The sequence below is a fragment of the Pezoporus occidentalis genome, unplaced genomic scaffold (assembly GCF_034315485.1).
Source record: "Pezoporus occidentalis ecotype Australia unplaced genomic scaffold, CSIRO_AGI_Poc_V1 ctg157, whole genome shotgun sequence".
Taxonomy (NCBI): Eukaryota; Metazoa; Chordata; class Aves; order Psittaciformes; family Psittacidae; genus Pezoporus; species Pezoporus occidentalis.
In genome coordinates, this window is record NW_026913393.1 from 509,016 (window position 1) to 522,339 (window position 13,324).

The 13,324-nt window shown below is 47.5% G+C and overlaps 1 protein-coding gene across 5 annotated transcripts in view; it reads right to left on the reverse strand.

Annotated features, from left to right (window-relative positions):
* The window catches only part of CTIF (cap binding complex dependent translation initiation factor), a 153,506-nt gene that overhangs the window by 111,555 nt on the left and 28,627 nt on the right, over positions 1 to 13,324 (reverse strand). For 4 of the 5 annotated variants that reach the window (XM_062611745.1, XM_062611743.1, XM_062611746.1 and 1 more), the window contains exons 2-3: positions 12,597 to 12,809; positions 6,689 to 6,772 (exon numbers count right to left, since the gene is read on the reverse strand). In XM_062611745.1, coding sequence (XP_062467729.1) covers positions 6,689 to 6,772; positions 12,597 to 12,776 — 264 coding nt within the window. In that variant the 5' untranslated portion in view covers positions 12,777 to 12,809. The remainder of the gene's footprint in view (positions 1 to 6,688; positions 6,773 to 12,596; positions 12,810 to 13,324) is intronic. The other variant, XM_062611747.1, reaches the window with a different exon arrangement.

The window sequence follows — 13,324 nt, forward strand, 5'->3', positions numbered from 1 at the left end:
CTGCAAGTTTCACGAAAATAAGAGTGTGGGAAGGTCTTCCTTCAGTGGGCAGACCAGCATCACCCTGTCCTCTCCACACAAATGGAATCTGAGGGTGATGAGATGTCCTTCCACAAGTCCCTAGAGACACCAGGCCTAGAAGACACCTTCCTCCATCCTCAGTAAGTACCAACAGACCTCCTAAATCAGGCAGCAAAGCAGTGATGCATTTCACTCCCAGATCTTCAGAAACCCAAGCAGCTGTTTGTTTCACAGCGTGTATCCTGAACAGAAGTCCCAGAGAAAGTAAAACCCATATATTAGCTAAAGGACTTGATTTCTTTCTCATAGTCCTCTCTGACTGCAACTGAAGAGGCTGGATACCCTACATGGAAGGAGCATCACCCATCAATTACAGGCAGAAAACCATTAAGAGACTGGTTTTCTCAGAGCTGCTCTTTGATCATGGGCAGGTCACCCCACTTAAAGGTTTAATTTCTTCCTCTGTCAGGTAGGGCTACACCAACCTGTATTCACTGGCAATACCTCAAAGTAACTCCCTGTCTTTCACTTTCTCTTTTTCTTCTGGAAATGAGGCAATAGCGACTGCAGCATTTGCCAGCACTCGTCGCAACAGGTCTTCAGTGTGGTGGGCAACCTCAGACAAATTAAGTGTACAAACAGGCCCCAGGCTCTGATACAAGCAGGTCGATGAGATGGAGAACCCCGAACTGTCCCAGGAGACAATCCTCACACACTGCCACAACCCTGCTATTGCCTTTGCTCTGGCAAAGTAGCAGCTTTTCCAGCCATGACCTCCTATAGTTGGAAGCTCAGTGCTCATCATCAGAAAGGGTTTTGAGGTTCAGGCAGGAGACATGAAAGAGGGACCTGCTAGGTTTAAATGGGTCTGCTCTGCTCCCACGCCACAGCAAAGACACTTCCGCACTTGCAGGCAGGTCAGATGTCCTCTGCCTACAGCCTAAGCTCACACCAAGTGAAGCCTGGAAATGATTTGGCACTAGCACAGCACCATGCTTTTCTGAGTTAAGGAGACATCAGAGATACTTTCATGTAATCCTACGTTTGGTATTGTGGGAACTTCTCATGTTTTCCCTATCAGCAAGGCCTGGGCTTGGGTTCAGACATCCTTTGGCATGTGACGGTGGCATACAATCCATGCAAATCCCTCTACATCTCTATGCCATCAAACAGCACAGGACACTCAACATCTTACACTATTAACTTCATAGCACAGCCCTTAGAATCATAGAATAGTTAGGGTTGGAAAGGACCTTAAGATCAGCAAGTTCCAACCCCCCTGCCATGGGCAGGGACACCTCACACTAAACCATGTCTCCCAAGGCTCTGTCCAACCTGGCCTTGAACACTGCCAGGGATGGAGCATTCACAACTTTCTTGGGAATCCCATTCCAGTGCCTCACCACCCTCACAGTAAAGAACTTCTTCCTTAGATCCAATCTAAACTTCCCCTGTTTAAGTTTGAACCCATTACCCCTTGTCCTAGCACTACAGTCCCTAGTGAGGTGTCCCTCCCCAGCATCCTTGTAGGCCCCCATGAGGTCTCCACGCAGCCTTCTCTTCTCCAGGCTGAACAGCCCCAACTTTCTCAGCCTATCTTCATACAGGAGGTGCTCCAGTCCCCTGATCATCCTTGTGGCCTCCTCTGGACTTGTTCCAACAGTTCCATGTCCTTTTTACATTGAAGACACCAGAACTGCACACAATGCTCCAGGTGAGGTCTCAGAAGAGCAGAGTAGAGGGGCAGGATCACCTCCTTCGACCTGCTGGTCACGTTCCTTTTGATGCAGCCCAGGATACGGTTGCTTTCTGGGCTGCGAGCACACACTGAAGCTGGCTCATGTTCATTTTCTCATCCACCAACACCCCCAAGTCCTTCTCCTTGGGCTGCTCTGAATCTCTTCTCTGCCCAACCTGTAGCTGTGCCTGGGATTGCTCCAACTCAGGTGTAGGACCTTGCACTTGGCATGGTTAAACTTCATGAGGTTGGCATCAGCTCACCTCACAAGCATGTTGAGGTCCCTCTGGATGGCATTCCTTCCCTCCAGCGGATCAACAGAACCACACAGCTTGGTGTCATCGGCAAACTTGCTGAGGGCGCACTCAATCCCACTGTCCATGTCAGTGACAAAGATGTTGAACAAGACCGGTCCCAACACCGATCCCTGAGGGACCCCACTCGTTACTGGTCTCCAGCCGGACATTGAGCCATTGACCACAACTCTTTGTGTGCAGCCAACCAGCCAGTTCTTTATGCACTGAGTGGTCCATCCATCAAATTGATGTCTCTCCAATTTAAAGACAAGGATGTCATGTGGGACAGTGTTGAACGCTTTGCACAAGTCCAGGTAGATGACATCAACTGCTCTACCCCTGTCCCTCAGTTCTGTAGCCCCATCCTAGAAGGCCACCAAATTGGTCAGGCAGGATTTCCCCTCAGTGAAGCCATGCTGGCTGTCACCAAGCACCTTGTTGATTTTCATGTGCCTTAGCATGCCTTCCAGGAGAATCTGCTCCAAGATTTTGCCAGGCACAGAGGTGAGACTGACTGCTCTGTAGATCCCTGCATCATCCATTTTCCCCTTCTTGAAAATGGGGGTTATATTTCCCTTTTTCCAGTCGTCGGGAACTTTACCTGACTGCCATGATTTTTCAAATATGATGAACAGTGGCTTAGCAACTTCATTCACCAGCTCCTTCAGGCCCCATGGTTGGGATGCTCTTGACCATAGCCAGCTATCGGTCTACAACCAATGCCAGCTAACCATCAACGCCAGCTGCCACAGCCACGCTGCTGTTTCTACTGGCTTAATGGGAAGGCAAACCAAGTCATCTCCTTCACCACCAGCTCCTGGGGTGGTGAAGGGGAAAGCTGCTAGGAGCAGAGTGTTGAACAATCCCTATGTGATCCACACAACCTGCCTGCTCCTTCACCGCTGTAGACAGGCAACATGACCATCAACTGCAGAAGCCTCTGACATCCCGAGTAATGCAACAAATCCCTGCTGAACCTGGTGGGACATGGACATACGTGCAAGTGGGCAGTAAAATAAAATGCAGTCTCTGATATTGCCAGTTACACAGGCTTTTGCTTGGTGATGATGGGTGACTGCCAGCCACCATGGGAGAAGGAACAGACTTGGCCAGGAAGAAGGATTTCAGCTCTGCCTCCCTCTCCCACTGCCTGGAGAAATGGGGCAAACCCGCAGAGTTGCTCTGGTTTTTGTTAATGCACTTTACATAAGAGAAGCCTGGGACAGAGCTGCTGCCAGGCCTTTCATGTACCAAGAGCTCCTCTGGCTCTGTAAATAACATACCATACCAGAAGCCTTTTACTTTATGAATTGCTCTCAGAGATGTATCAAAGAACTTCCTACTTGCAACAGCCTCGCAAGAGGAATGCAAATAAAGCATTACATAAAATCTTCCCACTGGATCGTTTTAGGAAAAAAAAAAAATCCAAACATAAAAATATTTAAAATTATCCCATTATCTAACCTTTCCTCATTTATAGAGGCAATATGCTGCTCAGATGGTATTTTGTGGTACCTCGATGGAGTGGTCTTCACCCCAGAGGTGCCAGAAGGCCTTCTGGGGGGTACTGCTCAAGTGCAGCAGGGTTTAGTGGAGCATGGCAATGCCATGCACAAATGACAGCCTTCACAGTAGGAAACAAGGAGGATTATAGATGAGCTGAACATAATTGTGAGGCCAGGATTTTCTCAGCACAGCAGGACTTCACAAAATACATCTCATAAGATCTCCATGAGCAGAACACCTTCTCTTGGATGGAACATCTTCTTCCACACAGAGAACTGGAAAGACCAGAGTAAAAGGTTTCCAGGGGGAATTTTCCCATCATTAAGCCTTTGCTTTGTAAGGGATGTACAAGTACCAGCCTATGGGTACTGGCCTCCCATTTAGTCTCCCACTGTTGCTAACAGAAGTCTCACCAAGCAGTGCTAGAGCAGGGCAAGTATGGGGTGGTCTTTCCCAGAGACACCACACAATATCAGAAAAACAACAATTTAGGAATATCCTGGACTGCAGGTTGCATCAAGACACCTTATTTTTACACTTAAATTGCACATTATCCAGGAATTGTTCTCAGCCATGCACTTACACAACATCCTGTGGATTTTGATACGCACGTATATTATATATAAATGTCTATATAGATACATAATACACCTACACACACACACACAATATCTTTCTTTTATTTGGCTTAACCTTGCTGGATCGTACAGACAAGAATTTTAAAGTCATAACATACTTAAAGGATGCAGAGGGGGATTTTTTAGGCATGGGAAAGCCAGCTTCACCCTAGGCTCCCCTGTAACCTTTAGGAAGCCAATCACTTTTGAAAATGTGCCCTGGATTACTCTGTCATTGCAGGAAGGGAACCAGATACTGAATATATATCCAGGACTAACCTGGGTTTCCATATAAATGACCTTTCTGATCTCTGCATTAGAACTGTGTGAGGCATATCATGGTTATGGGTACATAATCCACATTTTCACAGTAGCTGAAGCCAGCAGAAATCTCACATCCAAGTGTTTTTCAACTAAGATGGTGCAAAGCTGCACAACGGGCAACGCAGAAATCCCAGCTGGAATAAAATAGGGAAATCAGGAATTCTATTTTTCAACCAAACCCCTCAAAATCCATTTAAGAAGACGTAACAAAAAAGCCTCTAACATCCCTCGGGAAATAATTAGCTAGGTTTTCCCTGGCAGATTTAAAGAGTGATTGATCATTTACATTCAAGACAAACACCTTATTATCTGGGGTATTTTTTTTTAGCATTTAAAGCTACTAGTCGAAAATCCACAACCAGAAACGGTAATAAACTGAACCTAGTCCTCACTAGCGTTTCACCCGTGTATCAGTAACTGCAAGAGAAATGCTTGCCTGGGCAGAAGAACAATAGCTTGCAGCTTCTCTTTGGTGCCAAGGAAAATTTGTTACTCACTGTTAAAGGAAGCCCAACATGGAGAGAGATAATTGCTAGCTCTGCTGCAGGCTGGGAGGGAGCCCAAATGCAGAGCAAACAGCTTGGGCATCATCAAATGTTATTTGTACATAGAAAGCAAGCTCCCTGTTGGAGGAGATCACATAGGCTTAATTACCAGGAAAAAAAAAAAAAACAAACACCAAAAAAAAAAACAAAAACCAAAACACAACAACAACAAAATCCTGTAAGCTGAAACAAAAGAGAGCACGGCAGCAGGCAGATGGAAGATGTCAGGGCTGCACTGATTGGAAAGCATCACTCGCACGTGACTCCTGCATCCTCCTGTGGTACCCACCAGGGACTGGCACATCAGCTGAGCCACTCGGTGAAGAGCCAGGGACCTTCTTCCCCCATGAAAAGACCCAGCCCTGCTAACACCCTGTGCCACCCAAGGAGGCTCCATGGAAAGGGCCAGCCTCCCAGATGGATTTCAAGCTGAAATTCAAGCTGGCTGCAGCACAGCAAGGAGTGCCTAGATAAGGTTTTGATGTCGAGTATTTCGGAGCAGATCAAAGCTATAACAAATTACATCCACAATTCTGTCTGGCAGCTTCCGAGCTCATCTGAGGCAGCGTCCCCTTATAGCATGCACCTTTCTACACAACAGGGTCTTGTCTTTGTTGTGTGCAGGTTGGTGTATAGATGCTCCCAGCATCTCTGCATCCAGGCAGAGAGGGGATGTGTGAATCCCTATCCCACAGTCAAGCAGCTTCCAGCACGGCTTTATGTGGGAAGAAACTGTGCCCAAACTGGGAACTGCAATACACACTGCTCAGAGTGACACGGCCTCTTGCACCACCCTGCGAGGGGTTCCCAGGCTTCTTCTCATACATCCCACATGTGGGACTGAAGCCTGGAGGGTGTCAAGCAGGGAAAAAGCAGCAGAACCACTGCTCTGAAGCCCTGGGACATCCATCAGCCTCAGAAACTGCAAATGCTGCTTCACCCCTTCCGGCAGCCAGCTCCCACTCACATCTCAGGTCAGTGCTGGTCTTACACAGTTGATGCGTCTCATGTTGGCAGTGCAGACCCTCAACCACCTGACAATGGTCAAACCCATGCCTCCACCCTTCCCAGCCCTCTCCCACACTGGTGCTCATGCAGAGGAGGGACAGCCACCTCCAGGGATGCCAGCAGCACTTGGTAAATACATTGATGTTCACACCATGTACAACCGCAAAAACCAGCTCATATCTGACTTCTGTCATTGCAAACCCAACACATGCTCTCAGCACACCCTATTTTGCTTCTTCTCCCAGTTCACTGAGACAGCTATTTAACCCTTTTCCCCTTCAACACCATCCTTGTGCTGCAGCACACAACCAAGTAGCACAGCTACACAAAGATCCCTCATCTCATACTTCCAAGTCAGCTCCATGTAGGCTCTTCACACAGGTGGCAAAAAGAAGCTCTTCAGGAATAAACAGGATGCTCTTTCTCCCCTTCCATCCACACATCCATTCACATAATCCATCCATCCACACATCGCGATGTTGCCCATCTCCCATGGGTTTGGTGGGAGTGAGCTTTTGGTTGCCAAGCAGAGGGACACATCTCCCCTTCCACAGGAGAAGAAAAGCTGGCAGCATGTGCAGTACAAGAACAAAAGCAAAGCTCTGGTGAGGAAGAGCCAAGCACAACCCCTACCTGACTGTGTTCATGGGACGACGAGCCCTTCCCTCGGGATGGGGAACAGCTGCCATCAAGCTGCTCGTTACAATCTGCAGTCCACTGTAAAAGGGATAAAAACAGGGATTGTGTAAAATAATAGCCAGGCTGGGGAAAACTGCTGTGTCAGTCCACAGCGCAGAGCACACACCACCCAGCCACAGGCATCAATGCATGTGTGTGGGGCCCCCCCCCTGTTTTGAGGATGATTCCAAAGCTTTGGCTTGGAAACGCTCTATCTGATGACAGAGAGCAGAGGGAACATGCAGGAACAATTGCAGGAAGGCACTTGAAATGATGCTTTGCAATAAAATCCACCCCCCTATTTCCTTGCTGATTCCAACAGCATCTGGTATCTCAGGCTTGTGGTACTTGAATTGATTACTCTTTCCCATGGAGTCTTCTATGGAAAGTTGGGAAGTTTCTGCTTTTCCCAACTCTGCTCACTTCAGGGACAGATATGACTCCTGACCTGCCAAAACCCCACAGTTCTATTTTAAACATCACAAAACAGAGCTCAAAGCTACATGTTTGGCCACTGCTGCATTTTGCAGCTGCAACGTGCAGCCTGGATGGCAGCCCTGTTGTCACACCAGCTTCATTCCATGCTGAAGGACATGGGTACCAAATGACTTCCTTGCCACAGAGGACCACAAGCTGCTCAGGCCAGCTTCCCCAAGGTTAGACAGCAAGGTGCATCCACCAACATCATTCAATTTGAGGTCATTTGGGAGTTTTTTACCTGCCTCAAAGAAATCTGCATCATACTGGGGGAAAAAAATTAAAAAGCTCAGTTTTCACTAGACAAACATGAAAGATGGTGTTTAATCCTAAAGCAATTTTTTCACCCCTCAACAACATTTAGACTCTTGGTGAGCACCCCTATTCCTGAGGTCTTTCGTCCTGGAAGCACTCAGCTGCCACCACCAAAGCTGACACACCAGGAAAATGAAAAGTCAATTCCACACAAACAGCAGCTCCCTGACAGCTTCTTGACAGGTATAAGAGGAACACAAAATACCAGCAAGAGCCACCACTAAACTGCCATTATCACTGCACAGCTCTGCCTTGCTCAGAGAACCCATTCTAGCTCACCAGATGGGAGGTCCTCATCCATCTCTTTAATAAGCCCATTAAAGAGCTGCCCATCACTCTGTTGCTGCCTCTGCTGATGAACCTGGAGACTCTCATGATGCTACCATGCTTCAGAGCCTTCTACTAGACCTATGACTTACCTCCTTTAACAATTTTGAGTGCAACCATGTGACTGGAAAGGTCTCCCAAGGTACACTTCACTGATTATTAAGTTCATAGCCAAAAGAAAATTGCATTTTCCCTCTGACTTTCCTCTTCTTCCTGGTTGAAGCAAGGCTGGAGACATACCCACCATGGAATCCCCCACATTGGGATTCTCTAGACTGGGGATGGACGCAGCTCCCCTGCGAGCAGTATGGAGGATGAAGCAGTGTGCCTTTCCTTCCTTCCCTGTAGCAACAGGACAAGGAGTGATGGGTTTAAACTGAAAGAGGGGAGATTCAGGTTAGACATTAGGCAGAAGCTCTTCCCTGTGAGGGTGCTGAGGCGCTGGCACAGGGTGCCCAGAGAAGCTGTGGCTGCCCCATCCCTGGCAGTGTTCAAGGCCAGGTTGGACACAGGGGCTTGGAGCAAGCTGCTCTAGTGGAAGGGGTCCCTGCCTGTGGCAGGGGTTGGAGCTGGATGAGCTTTCTTTCCAATACAAACCAGTCTGGGATTCTATGATTCCCTAGGCATGGAGAGCAGTTATCCAGGGCTGTGGTACCATCCAAGCAGCCCACACATGTGGATGAGTGGATTTATCCTCTCTCAGACAAGGTGAACACTATTACAGCCACAAGGAAATGAACCCCAGACAGATTAAGTAACTTGCCCAACAGTAAAGATTAAGCTACTGGAAGAACCTTGCAATTAAAAACAGTTTTCTTTGCCTCAGTCCAGTACCTGCCCCCTAAACCCATCCTTCTTCATCCAGCTCTCATTAAGTGGGGATGTGCCACCTTCAATCAGTCTGGCTTCTACTAGGTTACACCAACAAGCTGCAGGATATATGCGTGTTTATTGCTTGCTTTGATAAGAAGCGATCAGGAAGAGAAAATCAGAAGTAAGATTTCCTGACTATTTGGAAATGGGAATTTTCCTGACTATATGGGAAATGAGTATCACTGGAAAACAAGAGATAGTTACTTCTTAATGCCGCCCTTAAGACATGGCTTGATAAATCAGGTGATCTATGTAAAAGCCCATTCTTTGATTCTTGTCCCTTATACAGCCCTAAAAATATGAATACTGGATTTTGCTGGAGTTTCACATAGAAATCCTAATTAAACTTTTACACCAGTGGTCTGGGGAACAACCACATTTAGCTGCTTAATTTAGGATGCTTCCAAATCTGGTGTAATTGAATTGTTCAGTGTTCAGACCTTTTACTATTATTCATTTCTCTTTCAAAATAAAACCTGACCATCTTTGAAGACAGCATTACCAGAACTGATATGAAAAACCCAGCAGCTCCTTTCTTTCAGGGTAGGCAGCGGGAAAAGCTAAAATCACATTTTCACTTCTGGAAGATAGATTTAGCTGCTGCAACCAAGTATCTTATGGATACTTGGACAGTATTATGGACAGTGGGATTGAGTACACCCTCAGCAAGTTTGCCGATGACACCAAGCTGTGTGGTTCGGTTGATAGGCTGGAGTGAAGGAATGCCATCCAGAGGGACCTCGACATGCTTGTGAGGTGGGCTGGTGCCAACCTCATGAAGTTTAACCATGCCAAGTGCAAGGTCCTACACCTGGGTCGGAGCAATCCCAGGCACAGCTACAGGTTGGGCAGAGAAGAGATCCAGAGCAGCCCAAGGAGAAGGACCTGGGGGTGTTGGTTGATGAGAAACTGAACATGAGCCGGCTTCAGTGTGCGCTTGCAGCCCAGAAAGCAACCGTATCCTGGGCTGCATCAAAAGGAGCGTGACCAGCAGGTCGAAGGAGGTGATCCTGCCCCTCTACTCTGCTCATGTGAGACCTGACCTGGAGCATTGTGTGCAGTTCTGGTGTCTTCAACATAGAAAGGACGTGGAACTGTTGGAACACGTCCAGAGGAGGCCCCGAGGATGATCAGAGGCTGGAGCACCTCCCATATGAAAACAGGCTGAGGAAGTTGGGGCTGTTCAGCCTGGAGAAGAGAAGGCTGCGTGGAGACCTCATGGGGGCCTACAAGGATGCCGGGGAGGGACTCTTCACTAGGGACTGTAGTGCTAGGACAAGGGGTAATGGGTTCAAACTTAAACAGGAGAAGTTTAGACTGGATATAAGGAGGAAATTCTTTCCTGTTAGGGTGGTGAGGCACTGGAATGGGTTGCCCAGGGAGGTTGTGAATGCTCCATCCCTGGCAGTGTTCAAGGCCAGGTTGGACAGAGCCTTGGGAGACATGATTTAGTGTGAGGTGTCCCTGCCCACGGCAAGAGGGTTGGAACTTGCTGATCTTAAGGTCTTTTCCAACCCTAACTGTTCTATGATTCTATGATCTCAATGCAAAACTTGTACATGGGCTGCCACAAGAATTAGCAGGTTCTGTCCTTAAGATGCAGAGGGAGCCTGGACTTACGAGCAGAACTGTGGACAGCCTTCAAGTGCTTGTAAAACTTTGACTATTAATTCTTTTCTAATTCAATAATATTTCTAAGCTTGATACATTAAATAAAGCAGCACTTACCTGTTTAACCTGAAGCCCCTCTAAAGCACCACTTCAAACATAGGCATTTTCCAGCCTTAGGTTAAATTGCACTATAAAGTACTTCAGAGCTCTTGATTTTTAAAAGTATTTTCTCTCACTTCTAAGAGCTTTGATCCTCAATTTGTAAAAGGCCTCTTCAGCAAAATCTGTTTTTGAAAAGGGTACTTTGATTGGTAATCTCTTTACACCAAGCTAAGAAATAAAGGCTTCAAAGATCTGGATCAGATCCTCAGCTCTACAGATGTGCATAGCTGAGATAAATCAGATAAACACTGCTGGTACCATGCAAGGATGGGATCCTGCATATACAGAATGATGGAATGGTTTGAGCTGGAAGGGACCTTAAAGCTCATCCAGTTCCAAGTCCCTGCCACAGGCAGGGACACCTTCCACTAGAGCAGCTTGCTCCAAGCCCCTGTGTCCAACCTGGCCTTGAACACTGCCAGGGATGGGGCAGCCACAGCTTCTCTGGGCACCCTGTGCCAGCGCCTCAGCACCCTCACAGGGAAGAGCTTCTTGCCTAATGTCTAACCTGAATCTCCTCTCTTTCAGTTTAAAGCCCAGCTAAGGTGCAGGACCTTACACTAGGCCTTGCTGAGCTTCATGAGATTCACATGGCCCCACTCCTCGGGTGCAAAGAAAGCTCCTCTGTGCTGGACTTGAGGACACTGGCTTCTGTGATCACGACCACCAGAACGTGGGGTGCACATGGCAGGGGACAGAAGAAGTGGACACCGCTGTCAGCTGGCAGGAGAGCTCCTTCCCCTCACTACCCCAACCATTCCTTCCAAGTTAAAGTAAAATGAAGCCCTAGGAAGACAGGGCCTCATCAGTAAGCAATTAACAGACCTGTGCAACAAAACTTCCCTGCATGCTGACAGAGGTCATGGTCCTGGACTAATCCAGCCTGGACTCTGCCCTGCTCCCCATCACCATACCCCCAGCTTGGCTTTGCCAGGCAGTCTTCTTAGCTGTTAAACTAAAGACAAGGCTTCATGTGAAGCGGTGGGGAGGATCTCTGCTCAAGATCAGTCTCCCTTGTACCTCATATGAAGAGACAAAGACCCAAGTCAGACCAACAGACGTCTCCAGCAGCTCAAAAGCATCTCAGCTACCTAATGATGGCCATATCCTTACCCTTATGACCCTTCAGTCTTATATTTTTATTTCAGTCTCCTCAGTGGTCTCTAATCTAACTATTTTATCCAACTGACAGCCTTGCAGGGCAAGAAAGCACCTCTATCACAGATGGAGGATCACAGCAGCCTTAACAGCCCAAGGGCACAGACCAGAGCTCACTGCTCCCTGCACCATGGGCTCCTTAATCCCTTCAACAGTTCACATCTTCAGCAAACATCTGGCACACTGTGGCACCAGAATACAAATTAATCCCTCTGAACAACAACAGTGGTTCAGGAGGTTTCATTTCTCCTTGTGTTGGACCTAAAATGTCTATTTTAGGAACAAATCTAATTAGAAATACGTCATCCTTGATGACAAAACCAAACCACATCCCCACTAAAACCACCCCTCTGTTTTCTGGGTATTCCATACTCTGCAATACAGAAGTTTTCTTCCCTGCCGTAACAACCATGAAATGAGCAAAAAGGCTCATTATTAAAAATGCCCACAAACCCCACACTTCTGGGGAGCATTTGGGGCTTCTGACTGATCTTCTGTTCTTCATTATTTCATGGACACTCCCGTGCATATAGACCAGAGCACATCTCAGTATTGAACATCCCCCCACTGCAGCCCTTGCAGGTCTTCCCAATCCTCCCAGGACTTTTCCACCCTGGGAAACCAGTCTGGGATGGAGAGAGGCTTCCTCCATCTACAAATGAAAGGTCATTTCTTTGTAAACCCTGGAGAAATCAAAAAGCTTCTGGTCACACCCCTTGAGACCATTTAAAACCAAAAGCTGGCTGGGCAGGAGACCTCTACGAACTGGTTGGAGGCCTCATATATACATAGTGAAACAAGCAAGCTGCCTCAAATTCAGTGGTTTATTATGTCCTGCTTCACATCCCAACTGTGGAACAGCAGCTTCAGCTGGACATACATCCCCAACCCAAGACACCAGTATCCCACAAGCCCTCTTCCACCCAGAGCCTCTGCCTACCTGTGAGATGTGGGACTGTGTCTTCTCACTCTCGCCATCCGCCTCTGTTTTATCCGTCAGCAGCCCCTGGACCTGGTACTCCAGGACGTAGCTGTCGATGAAACGCTCGAGCTCCTCGATCTCCTGAGAGCGGCTGCTCCCCGCCTCCGAGGAGGCTGATGCCACCGACGAGTTCTCCATCCCTTTGGGAGAGATGCCAAGAACAGAGGGGGCCTGAGAGAGCAAAACACAGAAAGGCAAGGAATGACTTCCCAGTAATCATAAAAAGCAGCCAAAGCCTATCAGTTACCACAGGCTGAATACCTTTTGCTGTACATCTGTGTTTCCAATAACGTTTATAATAATCCCACATGGTCGCAGAGTTTCCATGTATGCAAATAAAATCCCATTTCTGTAATATTCTGACATCTAAGGACAACAACAGACATTTTGCCTGCCTTCTTCTTGAAACCCAAACAGAAACCTCCAGACATATGCACAGTAAAAAAAACCACCCCAAATTAAAAAGCTTGATTTAAAAATCCCATGGCATTAGCTGTGCTGGATAAGGGTGATAAGCAAGGCATGATGGACAAGGGTGTGACGAAGAGGATGATAACTGAAAAGCTTCTCTAGGACGGCGGCAGAAAATGATGCTGAGTCAACAGTAGGACTGTAAATGGTTCGGTGAGGAGGTTTGCACGTGGAGGTGAAACTGATACCACATCAGAATCTATTTTTAAAACCTC